At 43.2% G+C, this 12089-nt stretch overlaps 1 protein-coding gene across 1 annotated transcript in view; it reads left to right on the top strand.

Moving 5' to 3' along the window:
* LRRC40 (leucine rich repeat containing 40) overlaps positions 1 to 12089 on the top strand; it is a 54249-nt gene that overhangs the window by 28852 nt on the left and 13308 nt on the right. The window contains exons 12-13 of the mRNA XM_089660767.1: positions 7987 to 8097; positions 10376 to 10453. Of these exons, the coding sequence (XP_089516893.1) occupies positions 7987 to 8097; positions 10376 to 10453 (189 nt within the window). The remainder of the gene's footprint in view (positions 1 to 7986; positions 8098 to 10375; positions 10454 to 12089) is intronic.

The raw sequence follows: 12089 nt of genomic DNA, 5'->3' as shown, positions 1-12089 counted from the left end.
CAAGCACCGAGGGAAGCCGGTGTAATTTCCCAGCACTTCCACGCCGAGCGTCTGCCTGTTGAAGAGCCCTCAAGGGGAATTTTAAATCCTTCTTACTTACTGTAATTCACTGTAAGTGCTTTCCACAAGTCATCTTAGGTGCGTGTGTTCGCTCTGCTTCAGCACTTGCAATAGCGCAGTCCTATCGCCAGTGAGATGAAGACGCCGGGATTTCTTGCCTTGACTGGGATTCAGAGGCAATCATAAATTATTGGAATATTTAAGCGGTATTTAACCCAAAACCAAAAATGTTATATCTTACAGTTTAACAATCATTAGATGTGGTGGCTGCATTAGTTTTCTTTTCTTTAGGCTTTTTTTCCCCTCTTTTTTCACCTGCTAGTCTGGCCAGTAACACTCTTCCTGTATTAGAGCACCTCCGCTATGGATGAAGGAGCACAGGGGGCAGATTTGGTCAGCAGAATTGTCAGTCTGGGTGAGGGGAGACTTAGATGTACTAGCCAGGGGCGGACTGACCATTCGAGCACTCGGGCACTGCCTGAGGGCCCGGGGTCAGTAGGGGGCCCCATGAAATGCCCCTGGCACCTTTTTTATAGGCTTCTTTTGGGTGTGGGCAAGGATACGGGCCCCATGATCCCCTATTGCCCGGGGGCCCCATCAGTTGTCAGTCTGCCCCTGGTACTAGCAGATTTAAATACACTAACAAATTAAAGCAAACCTCCAGCAGTTACAGCATATTTTTTTTTTCCTTTTGGGATAAAGGTTTTGCATAAGTCATTGTAAGCACCCCTGTTAGTGGTAAATGGTTTGTATCATCCCTGTAACTGCAAGACAGGTTGTTCTTTGAAAAACAATAGACTTACTGGCTGCATCACTAGGTAAAAATAGAAGAAAGAAAGCCTAAGAAGAAAACGAATACAGCCATCACATCCAAGAATTGGTAATATAATAAATGTGTACTTTTGGGTTCGATACTGTCACCATCTGATAAGCAAACTGAAGGCTGTGTCAATGGCCTTACTTTGATATCCGTTTTAGAATTATTATTATTATACAGTATTTATATAGCGCCAAAAAGTTTGCCCAGCGCTGTACATTATAGTGGGGGACAGTACATGAGACAATACAGTAACAATACAATACACGAGGGGTTCGAGGGCCCTGCTCCTTGGAGCTTACAATCTAGGAGGGAGGGGATAGAGGTACAGGAGGAAGTGGCTGTGGGGGATGGAGTGGTAGGAAGAGTGGAGGATATTGGCTGTTAGGTGTGGGTGGGGTAGGCTTCCCTGAAGAGATGGGTTTTCAGGGTGCGCCTAAAGGTGAGGAGGGTAGGTGACAGTCTGATGGATTGGGGTAGTGAGTTCCAGAGGATGGATGAAGCCCTGGAGAAGTCCTGTAGTCGGGCATGGGAGGAGGAGACCAGGGAGCTAGAAAGTAGGAGGTCTTGTGAGGAGCGAAGAGTACGGGTTGGGTGGTATTTGGGTATCAGGTCGGTGAGGTACTTTGGGGCATCTCTATGAACAGCTTTGTACATCAATGTTAGTAGTTTGAATTTTATGCGTTGGGCAATCGGAAGCCAGTGCAGGGATTGACAGAGTGGGGTGGCGGATACGGATAGGTTGGTAAGGTGGATGAGTCTGGCCACAGAGTTCAGGATAGACTGAAGTGGGGATAGTCTGTGATGAGGTAGGCCGGTGAGGAGGGAGTTGTAATCGTCAAATCGTGAGATAATAAGGGAGTGAACGAGTTGTTTAGTAGTGTCTGGGGTTAGGAACGTACGTATTTTGGAGATGTTGCAGAGGTGGAGCCTGCATGAGTTTGCCAGTGATTGGACATGGGGCTGGAAGGACAGGTTTGAGTCTAGAGTAAATGGTTTGTATCATCCCTGTAAATGCAAGACAGGTTGTTCTTTGAAAAACAATAGACTTACTGGCCGCATCACTAGGTGAAAATAGAAGAAAGAAAGCCTAAGAAGAAAACGAATACAGCCATCACATCTAAGAATTGGTAATATAATAAATGTGTACTTTTGGGTTCGATACTGTCACCATCTGATAAGCAAACTGAAGGCCGTATTAATGGCCTTACTTTGATATCCGTTTTAGAATTGTTTGAGATCTTTCATAATTCATTGACAGGTTTATTTTATCCGCAGTTGCAAAAGCTCTACTGCACACTGATGTCAGTGATCTATTAAAACTTCATTGTTGCGGACATGTACATAGTTACATAGTTAGTCTGGCTGAAAAAAGACAAAAGTCCATCCAGTTCAGCCATTAAAAAAAAAAGTTATAATCCTATACCCACAGTTGATCCAGAGGACACAGGAGCCTCATCTGGGACCTCCTCAAATGTTAAACCCAGGCATCCCTCTGCCTTGAAAAAGGAATCCTGCTAGGTCCCAAAACATTTGCCTGTGATGACTGTTAAAGGACCAGATTGTCCCTATACCAAGGTGTGCTGGTGAAGGTCCTTACTTTATTGTGGTTGTATGGTGGCACCATCCATCAGTTCATTACAGCACCCTACACAAACTATGGACGAGCCTGTAAGGAGTGCGACAGATCTCAAAGGCGACATCTCTATGACTAAGCCCTTTCCAGTTGAAACGCGTCAGTAAAGAGGTCCCAGGCCATGTCTGGAAAAATAAAGTTTCAACACGATGCTGACATGCCCAATGTGTGTCTTTTGCAACTGAGATACCTGGGGTGTGGACAAGCTCTGTCTAGCCTGCACTTGGCTTTACAGACATTGGCGGAGTTTGGGAGAGGCAAAGCGTCTTCTGGTCTGCATTTGGGCTGCAGTTGACTTCCTTCTGACCTGTATTTAACGTGTTTCAAGCAGGTTTTGCATTCTCATAGATTTGTATGGGAATGCAAAACCTGTTTGCATGTGAACAAAATCTCAATAACACAAGGAGTTCTGGTCTTACTTGAGAAAATAAAAAACAGGGATATCTATTGTGGCCATTCTACTGGAAAGTCAACCATTCTGGTAATGTCTGATAGAGAGCCTTCTGGGCCACCATCAGCGCAAGGCAACGGGTCTCTTTCATACCCCAACAACAGCACATAATGACCTTTCCTTTGCTTCCTCCATTACTCTCTTCAGCTATAGATGGCAAAAAATACCCAATAATTTCAGGTGTGGAGGATCATGTAACTCATTCCAGCACTGATGCTAAATTGGTAATTGGTCCAGTGCTGTCACATGGGAACAGAAGGTCTGCTGATCATTGGCAATAAAGTTCTGCACACCACTTTACCAGCACAAAAGCAAACAAAAAAGTAGCATATACAATTGCTACACAAGTTATATTGTAATTTAATGGTATTAAACATTACCTTTCCTTTTTCATCTGCAGCGCTGTCATTTTTTGTAAAATGCAATATGGCAACCTGGAGGCGTTCTGTATACAGATGGTCCACAGAACACCCCCCCCAGAAATATAATTTCCTGCTTTTGTGATTGGCTTTCTGATTTTCCCAGAAGCCTGCACTAAGATACAAGTCCGATTTCCCCTGCAAAAGAAATGTCATTTTTGATGAGATACTCCCAAAGGGAAATGACATGTAATGGGATGCAGACCCTGCCACTTTTCTCATTAGAACCCTGCGGGTGCAGCAGATGATTGATAAATATAAAATCACTCCCAGTCACATTACTTTTTCACATGTCCACAAACAAATGAAGAGCTATTTCTTCAGAATAACAAAAGGTAGGAATCTGCAGTTTGTTAAAATCCCTGCAATGTACATAAATCGCCCAGAGGGGAATGTTTCTTTTCTCAACAAAAGTGAAGTTATTCTTTAAACCCCTACATAGTGTATCAAGCTGCTAATACAATAATTGCAATTATATAGAGGAAGCACACCACATCCAAAGAATGCTTTTGCTAAAAAGTTGTCTTCAACACATAGAGAAGCATTCAAGTAGAATAGGTTCAAATATCCAGATATATCACATGAAGAAAAATATATCATATGAAGAAAAATATATAGAGTATTTGTTCCATTTTTAATTCCAATATATATCTAAAAGAATACACAGATAAAAAGAGCACCACTCAGTCATATAGTAGGTGATGTTGTGACTATATACTGTTCCCTATATAAAGTACGGCTTACGCAGGGCTTTCTATCTTAGATTAGTACTTTCTGGTGCTGCATGGGGAGGGTGGCGGAGAAAGGCAGAAGCAGTGTATACAGTGACAGACTGTCACTAGATGTTAGTGCCGGTTTTTTAATGCAATTGCTGGGGTTTTTTTTTTTTTTTTCACTATAGCTCAGAAAATCAGCTGACACTTTCCCCGAGCTAAAAGAAACGTTTCTTTTTAGTTTCTTTCCCGAGCTAAAATGAAGAAAAAAAAAAAAAGCCGGCAATTGCATTTAAAAACCGGCACTGACGTATAGTGACAGCCAGTGAGGGAGCCTCTCTGTATTCACTGCTCCTCTCCTGCCCCCTCCTTGCACACACTGCCCCACCCCACCCCACAAAGAGGACCTGTCACTCATATGCTATCATATAGGGGACTATTGGTTCCCTATGTGATAGCAATAAAATCTTAAGTTAAAAAAAAAAAAATATATATATATATACAGTCATGGCCGAAATTGTTGGCACCCTTGATATTTTTCCTGAAAATCAAGTATTTCACACAAAAAAGGTATTGCATTAACACATGTTTTGCTATACACATGTTTATTCCCTTTGTATGTATTGGAACAAATATAAAACAGAGGCAGAAAAGCAAATATGACATAATGTCACACAAAACCCCAAAAATGGGCTGGACAAAAGTATTGGCACCCTTAACTTAATATTTGGTTGCACACCCTTTGGAAAACATAACTGAAATCAGTCGCTTCCTATAACCATCAATAAGCTTCTGACACCTCTCACCCGGAATTTTGGACCACTCTTCCTTTGCAAACAGCTCCAGGTCTCTCTTATTGGAAGGACACCTTTTCCCAACAGCAATTTTAAGATCTCTCCACAGGTGTTCAATGGGATTTAGATCTGGGCTCATTGCTGGCCACTTCAGAACTCTCCAGCGCTTCTTTGCCATCCATTTCTGAGTGCTTTTTGACGTATGTTTGGGGTCATTGTCCTGCTGGAAGACCCAGGATCTTGGACGCAAACCCAGCTTTCTGACACTGGGCCCTACAGTGCGACCCAAAATCCTTTGGTAATCCTCAGATTTCATGATGCCTTGCACACAGTCAAGGCACCCAGTGCCAGAGGCAGCAAAACAACCCCAAAACATCATTGAACCTCCACCATATTTTACCGTAGGTACTGTGTTTTGTTCTTTGTAGGCCTCATTCCGTTTTCGGTAAACAGTAGAATGATGTGCTTTACCGAAAAGCTCTATCTTGGTCTCATCTGTCCACAAGACGTTTTCCCAGAAGGCTTTTGGCTTACTCAAGTACATTTTGGCAAACTGTAGTCTTGCTTTTTTATGTCTCTGTGTCAGCAGTGGGGTCCTCCTGGGTCTCCTGCCATAGCGTTTCATTTCATTTAAATGTCGACGGATAGTTCGCGCTGACACTGATGCTCCCTGAGCCTGCAGGACAGCTTGAATGTCTTTGGAACATGTTTGGGGCTGCTTATCCACCATCCGGACTATTCTGCGTTGCAATCTTTCATCAATTTTCCTCATCCGTCCACGACCAGGGAGATTAGCTACAGTGCCATGGGTTGCAAACTTCTTGATAATGTTGCGCACTGTGGACAAAGGCAAATCTAGTTCTCTGGAGATGGACTTGTAACCTTGAGATTGTTGATATTTTGCCACAATTTTGGTTCTCAGGTCCTCAGACAGTTCTCGTCTCCTCTTTCTGTTGTCCATGCTTAGTGTGGCACAGACAGACACACAATGCAAAGGTTAAGTGAACGTCTCTCCTTTTTATCTGCTTTCAGGTGTGATTTCTATATTGCCCACACCTGTTACTTGCCCCAGGTGAGTTTACAGGAGCATCACATGCTTGTAACATTCTTATTTATCCGCAGTTGTGAAAGGGTGCCAATACTTTTGTCCAGCCCATTTTTGGAGGTTTGTGTGACATTATGTCGAATTTGCTTTCTTTCCTCCCTTTTTTTGTTTTGTCCCAATACACACAAAGGGAATAAACATGTGTATAGCAAAACATGTGTTAATGCAATACGTTTCGTGAGAAATACATGATTTCCTGGAGAAATATCAAGGGTGCCAACAATTTCGGCCATGACTGTATATACATGAAAGTAGAAAAAAAATATTTAAAAAAATAGGAGCCTTCCCACCCCTCTCATACGCCGACATTTTGGTTTCAGCTCGGTTTTCGGCCACATGCATTCTGATTTTTCGATATGCACACACTGCCCCCCTCCACCCCACAAAGATGGCCTGTCACTCATGCTATCACATGGGGGACTATTGGTACTTTCCGGTGCTGAATGGAGAATGAATTGAGTTGGTAAGCTAAATCCCAAAGGAAGACATAGTCCACTCTAAGGCCTCGTTCACATGGGGCATACTGTAGCATACACCTGTGCAGGGCCAGGTTTACCTGCATGGGGATGCACAGGTGTTCAATGCAGCCCCATGCAGGTAGTCCCATTGATGTCAGTTGGGATGCAGCAGCTGCATGGACACAGCTGCTGCTCCCAATATGATATCCGTGTGGGTGCGGATATGTGTCTCTGAACGCAGACAGTGAGTTCGGTGACACAGATCGACACGGGTGTCACATTGGGAGCAGCAGCTTTGTGCAGTCACTGCATCCTATCTGACATTAAAGGGAGTACCTGCACAGCAATGAACAGCCCTGCATGGGCATACGCTATAGTATGCCCTGTTTGAATGAGACCTAAAGTTACACTGACTACTCTTTGCAGCACTTTTCAGGAGCATTGGTAAATATTACATTGGCTTTGTACAGCTCTGGCAGGTGCCATTAGTTTACATACCTGTACATTTTTGGCTTGGAGGAAGAAATCCATATTGGAACAAGGAGTAAAAACAACAAATTCCCAGCTAACTTGCCAGCCAGCCTGCAATAAACTGAGTTGTCCTGTCTAACAGTTCACGCTAAAACCAAGGGGTTAAGTTTGCACACATTTACAAATATATGCGCAAGCTGCAGTGGCCACATCCCAGCGCCCCAGTATACTGCAGTCCTAGCTATAAATGTTGAGAGTCTCCAAAGTTGGAGCACATATATAATAATGGATAGATTATGGGCAGGCATGCCTGAAGGGAGCCCACCCCTCCTTAAAGGTATAGGGGCGCATTGGATACCCAGCAATAGCACACTGTCATTGAAGGTATACAGTGCATCCCCCTCACCAATTCACTTTGATCAGGGGACGTGCTGGATACCTTCGCTGCGCTGTTTGATATGCGACGCCCTTCCATGTGCTCCTTGCTGCAAAGGCCAGTTATAGGTTGGGGTCAGGGGCGGACTGACAACTCATGGGGCCCCCGGGCAATAGGGGGATCATGGGGCCCCTGTGTCCTTGCCCAAACTCAAAAAAGCCTCTGAAAAAGGTACCAGGGGCATCTCATGGGGCCCCCTACTGACCCCGGGCCCTCGGGCAGTGCCCGAGTTTCCAAATGGCCAGTCCGCCCCTGGTTGGGGTGTTTGCCATTTGTTTGTACAAGGAGTAAAAACAAGCTCCACGCAGATAGTAGCCCTGCTGTAAATTGATGTTGGGTTTCTAGGGCAGCTAGGTCAGAATACTGACCATGGAACCACAGGGCTGCCTGGGTTTGCCAAGTTACAGATGGGAAGTATAGGGCGACAGAGGTAATTGGTGCCTTTATCAAACAAATGAGTGAAGCTATAAGAGAACAAGACCCCCTCTAATTGTTGTTGTTGTGGGGGAGATCAGGGGTCACTCATAGTTACTGAGATCGAAGAAACTCTTGGCTGATTTGGTTTGTAGGCGGATGCTTGTGATTTATAGTATGTAATATTTTTTTTTTACATTTTTTTCTTGCAGGATTGTAGAATTGAAAGAATCTGTGTGTGACGTCAACCTGGGTTTCAATAAAATCCCAGCAATCACCTTGAATTTGTGCATGTTACTGAGATTAACACATCTGGATATGAGGTCAGAATCTCATTTATTAATGATCAAGGGCTTTCATTTTTTTGTAATATGTGACCTTGCAAAATAATAATTTAGTAATGATTGACAGAGTTCTGTAAGTTCTGGTGGAGATAACTAAAAATCTGCCCCAGTGCCATAATCTTATGTAAAATGCTGGCATTATTAACCCCTTAGTGACTAAGTGTAAGAAGACTGCTAATGCCTAAGCACAATTTTGCAACTTTGACATGTGTTAGTAAAACCGCACATATCTTCGCAACTAATTTGTGCGTCCAGGTGGATTATACCTTTTTTTTTTTTTTTTCTTTTTCCCAGGAAAAATTGGTCTTTTTTGTTGGTAATAGATATCTCCTGATATTTCTTTTCTTTATTATCAAAGGAAAACTGTACCAAAATAGTAATACAAAGTGTATGTGTATGTGTATATGTGTGTGTGTGTGTGTGTGTGTATATATATATATATATATATATATTATTTTTTTTTTTATTTAGCTGTATATTTTTTTTGCCACTAACATACCATCAAAGAACAACTTAAAATAAATTCCCCTGCCTCTGATGATACAGCGATACCACATATGTGTATGTTAGTTGCTGTTTGTGCCCGTAGAAGGGCCCAGAAACAATGGTGCACATTTTGCTTTTTTTATCCTACCTAAAACATATTGACACTGATACTTAAAAAATACCCTTTTTTGTTTTTTAAATACTGACCATGGCCTTTGGACCTGGCCTCTGACCTTTACAAACACTAACCCTGGCACTAACCTGGAATAAAAACCTTGATCTAGGCATTTTTTCTTTAACTTTAATTTTGTTTATATTTTTTTATACACATTTGTTTGTTACATATCTCCCTGAAAGGGGAGAGAAATACAACGTATTTTTCTCTCCATTCAGAGGAAAAGTAAAGAGAGGGGCGGGCTGCACAGTGATGGATCACTGTGATAGCCAATCTGAGAGTGTTTCAGATCATGGAGCTTCCACATCTCCATGGATGATTTTTTTTTTTTTTGTGTGGAGACATTTGCTTTGCATGCCAGGTTAACCTTAAAGCAGCCTTTCTCAGCCAAGGTTCCAGGGAATCCTAGGGTTCTTCTAGAGGTTGCCAGGAGTTCCTTAAACTATGGCTGATTGACTTCCCATTTTGGTGGTTACTGCGTAGTTCCAAGAAGAAGGCCACTTGGCAAAGCCAGTAGAATGACACCAATGACTTTAAGGCACCAATGTAAGGGAGGTAATCTTTCTACTGACCACCAATGTAAGGGGCATTTTTCCCATTTGATCTCCAATTAATAGGTTTCGGTAAGAGTTCCTCAAGACCTGAAAATTATTTTAGGGGTTCCTTTGGGGTAAAAGCTTGAGAAACGCTGCTTTAAAGTCTATCCACACCCCCAAACGTGTATTACACATGTGATACATTGTAGCTTACCAGGCCTTGGGTATGGTGCCTGTTCTTGTTTCCATTTTTTCCCCCTTTATTTTCACCTGGTGATCCTGCAATGGACACTCTTCCTGTAAACCTCCTCGCTCACTACTTTATTCGTTGAGGAGCAATATTGTCACTGTAGGCTATTCTCTGGATTTAGACTTAAAAACCTTCTCCACTGCTCATATCTGAGGACTGGTATGCTGCAGTACATTACATTGCTGTTCTTGAGTTTCAATATCCTATAACAAAGTATGTGTCCATACCTGTGTTGTATTCAACAGAACCTGCAGACATTGGTCATTACTGTATGTAACCTCTTGGTGTCTTTAAAGTGACATTAAAAGCAATTTAAAAAAAAAAAAAAAAATAAACATGTCTATACTTGTTCTGTGCAGTGGTTTTGCACAGACCAGCTCCAATCCTCTTCTCTAGTCCCCCACTGGCACTCCTGGCCCCTGCCTAGTGCCTGCACAGCAAGCATCTTACTGTGGGTGCACCCAAGCATGCTCGCTCCTGAGCTGCTGTTCTGCATGTCCATTCACACAGAGCTGCAGCTTGGCCCTGCCACCTCTCTAACCTTATTGGTGAAGAGGGAACCTCCAGTGCTTTCCTCTGCTGTCTCAGCCAATAAGGAGGCCGAGTCCCCGGAGAGCCGAGGCTCCTGTGCACATGGCTGGATCGTGATGGGGATCAGGTAAGTATTAGGGGGGCTGCTGCACACAGAAGGTTTTTTTACCTTCATACATAGAATGCGTGGAGGTTAAATACCTGGAGCCTTTACAACCATTTTAAATGTCTTCACTGTGATTTGTGAAAAATTTACTAAACTGATTTTTCTTATTGCAGGAATAACTTTCTGTCATCACTCCCTGATGAGCTGGAAGCTCTGACCCACCTGCAATCCATCATCCTTTCTTTTAACAGGTCTGTGATATGTATTGTCAGTGGTATAGATTTTTAATGTGTCACACCTGCAGAGCTCGACAAATCCCAGGTAGCCATGGTGACTAGAAATTGCCTCTTGGCGCCTGGGTTCACACATTGCCATCCATAGACTTGAATGGGAAATTGCGCCCCATAGACTTGAATGGGAAATTGCGCCCCATAGACTTGAATGAGAAATTGCGCCCCATAGACTTGAATGGGAAATTGCGCCCCATAGGCTTGAATGGGAAATTGCGCCCCATAGGCTTGAATGGGAAATTGCGCCCCACAGGCTTGAATGGGAAACCGCGCCCCACAGGCTTGAATGGGAAACCGCGCCCCACAGGCTTGAATGGGAAACCGCGCCCCACAGGCTTGAATGGGAAACCGCGCCCCACAGGCTTGAATGGGAAACCGCGCCCCACAGGCTTGAATGGGAAACCGCGCCCCACAGGCTGGAATGGGAAATCAGGACTTGGGACTCTTTTTATGCTTTGTCACAGTAAATGATATTTATTTTTCCATGACACATTGTTTGATATAAACACATAAGATATACACACGTTCATTCATTTATTTTTTTTTGTATAGTTGGAATTCATGTGATGTCTTTTTAGTAGCACACAGCTTATGATTTTATTTTTTATCTCTAGGAATATTTGTATTGTGCGGCACTTATTCATCTACAGTCAGGTCCATAAATATTGGGACATCGACACAATTCTAACATTTTTGGCTCTGTACACCACCACAATGGATTTGAAATGAAATTAACATGATGTGCTTTAACTGCAGACTGTCAGCTTTAATTTGAGGGTATTTACATCCAAATCAGGTGAACGGTGTAGGAATTACAACAGTTTGCATATGTGCCTCCCACTTCAGCTAATGTGACCCAAAGCTGAAAAGGCAAATGAGGTTGTGAAGGCGCCCAGTGTCCTCTTTATCAACTGATGACATCATTGGTTGGTAGGACACTGGCAGCTAGAACGTCATAATGGTGCACAATGAAAACCTGTGGCTTTAGGTAACTAAAAGGCAGGCTTGTTCAACCTACTGACTTGTATACAGTTTTTGGGCAATATTTTGGCATTTTATCAAGGCGCCCCTAAAGAAACCTGAAGGCTCCCCAAAGTGCCTAGGCTCCCTGGTTGAAATAGGCTTCCTTATTTCATCACTTGGTCTCTGAGCTTCTCTATACAGTGCAGACAGATCATGGGTGATGGGAGGAACTGACAGGGTGCTGTCCATAGCTTCCTGAAAACATCACAGCCCCCTTCCTCAGTAATACTTCTCTTAGGTGCCCTCAGCCTTGATGGAAGCAGTGGACTGGATCTTGAGAGGAGTTCTGCAAATATTAAATTTTCCTTGATGGGTGGATGTCTGCGGGAGTGGGCTGTATTTGTATGCAGACTGTCCTAGGTAATACCCAAACACAATACTGGGCCTCGCATCATTGAAAGAACTGAAATCCGATGAATGAAAGGGCGAGTCAGGGACAGTCAGAGTGGGGAGGAAAGGACTATGATGCTGGATGTTCTAAGAAATTAGACTGACTTCTATCTGACTTGTTGCAACTTTTAATGCACACTGTGACAAGCTCACAGGGTGCAGAGTAAGCAATTTCAGTAAAACT

The sequence above is a fragment of the Staurois parvus genome, unplaced genomic scaffold (genome assembly GCF_062004578.1).
Source record: "Staurois parvus isolate SC_StPar_1 unplaced genomic scaffold, SC_StPar_1.0 ptg001270l, whole genome shotgun sequence".
NCBI classification, from domain to species: domain Eukaryota; kingdom Metazoa; phylum Chordata; class Amphibia; order Anura; family Ranidae; genus Staurois; species Staurois parvus.
The sequence above is the reverse complement of the archived record's forward strand: the minus strand, read 5'-3'. Positions and strand labels throughout refer to the sequence as shown.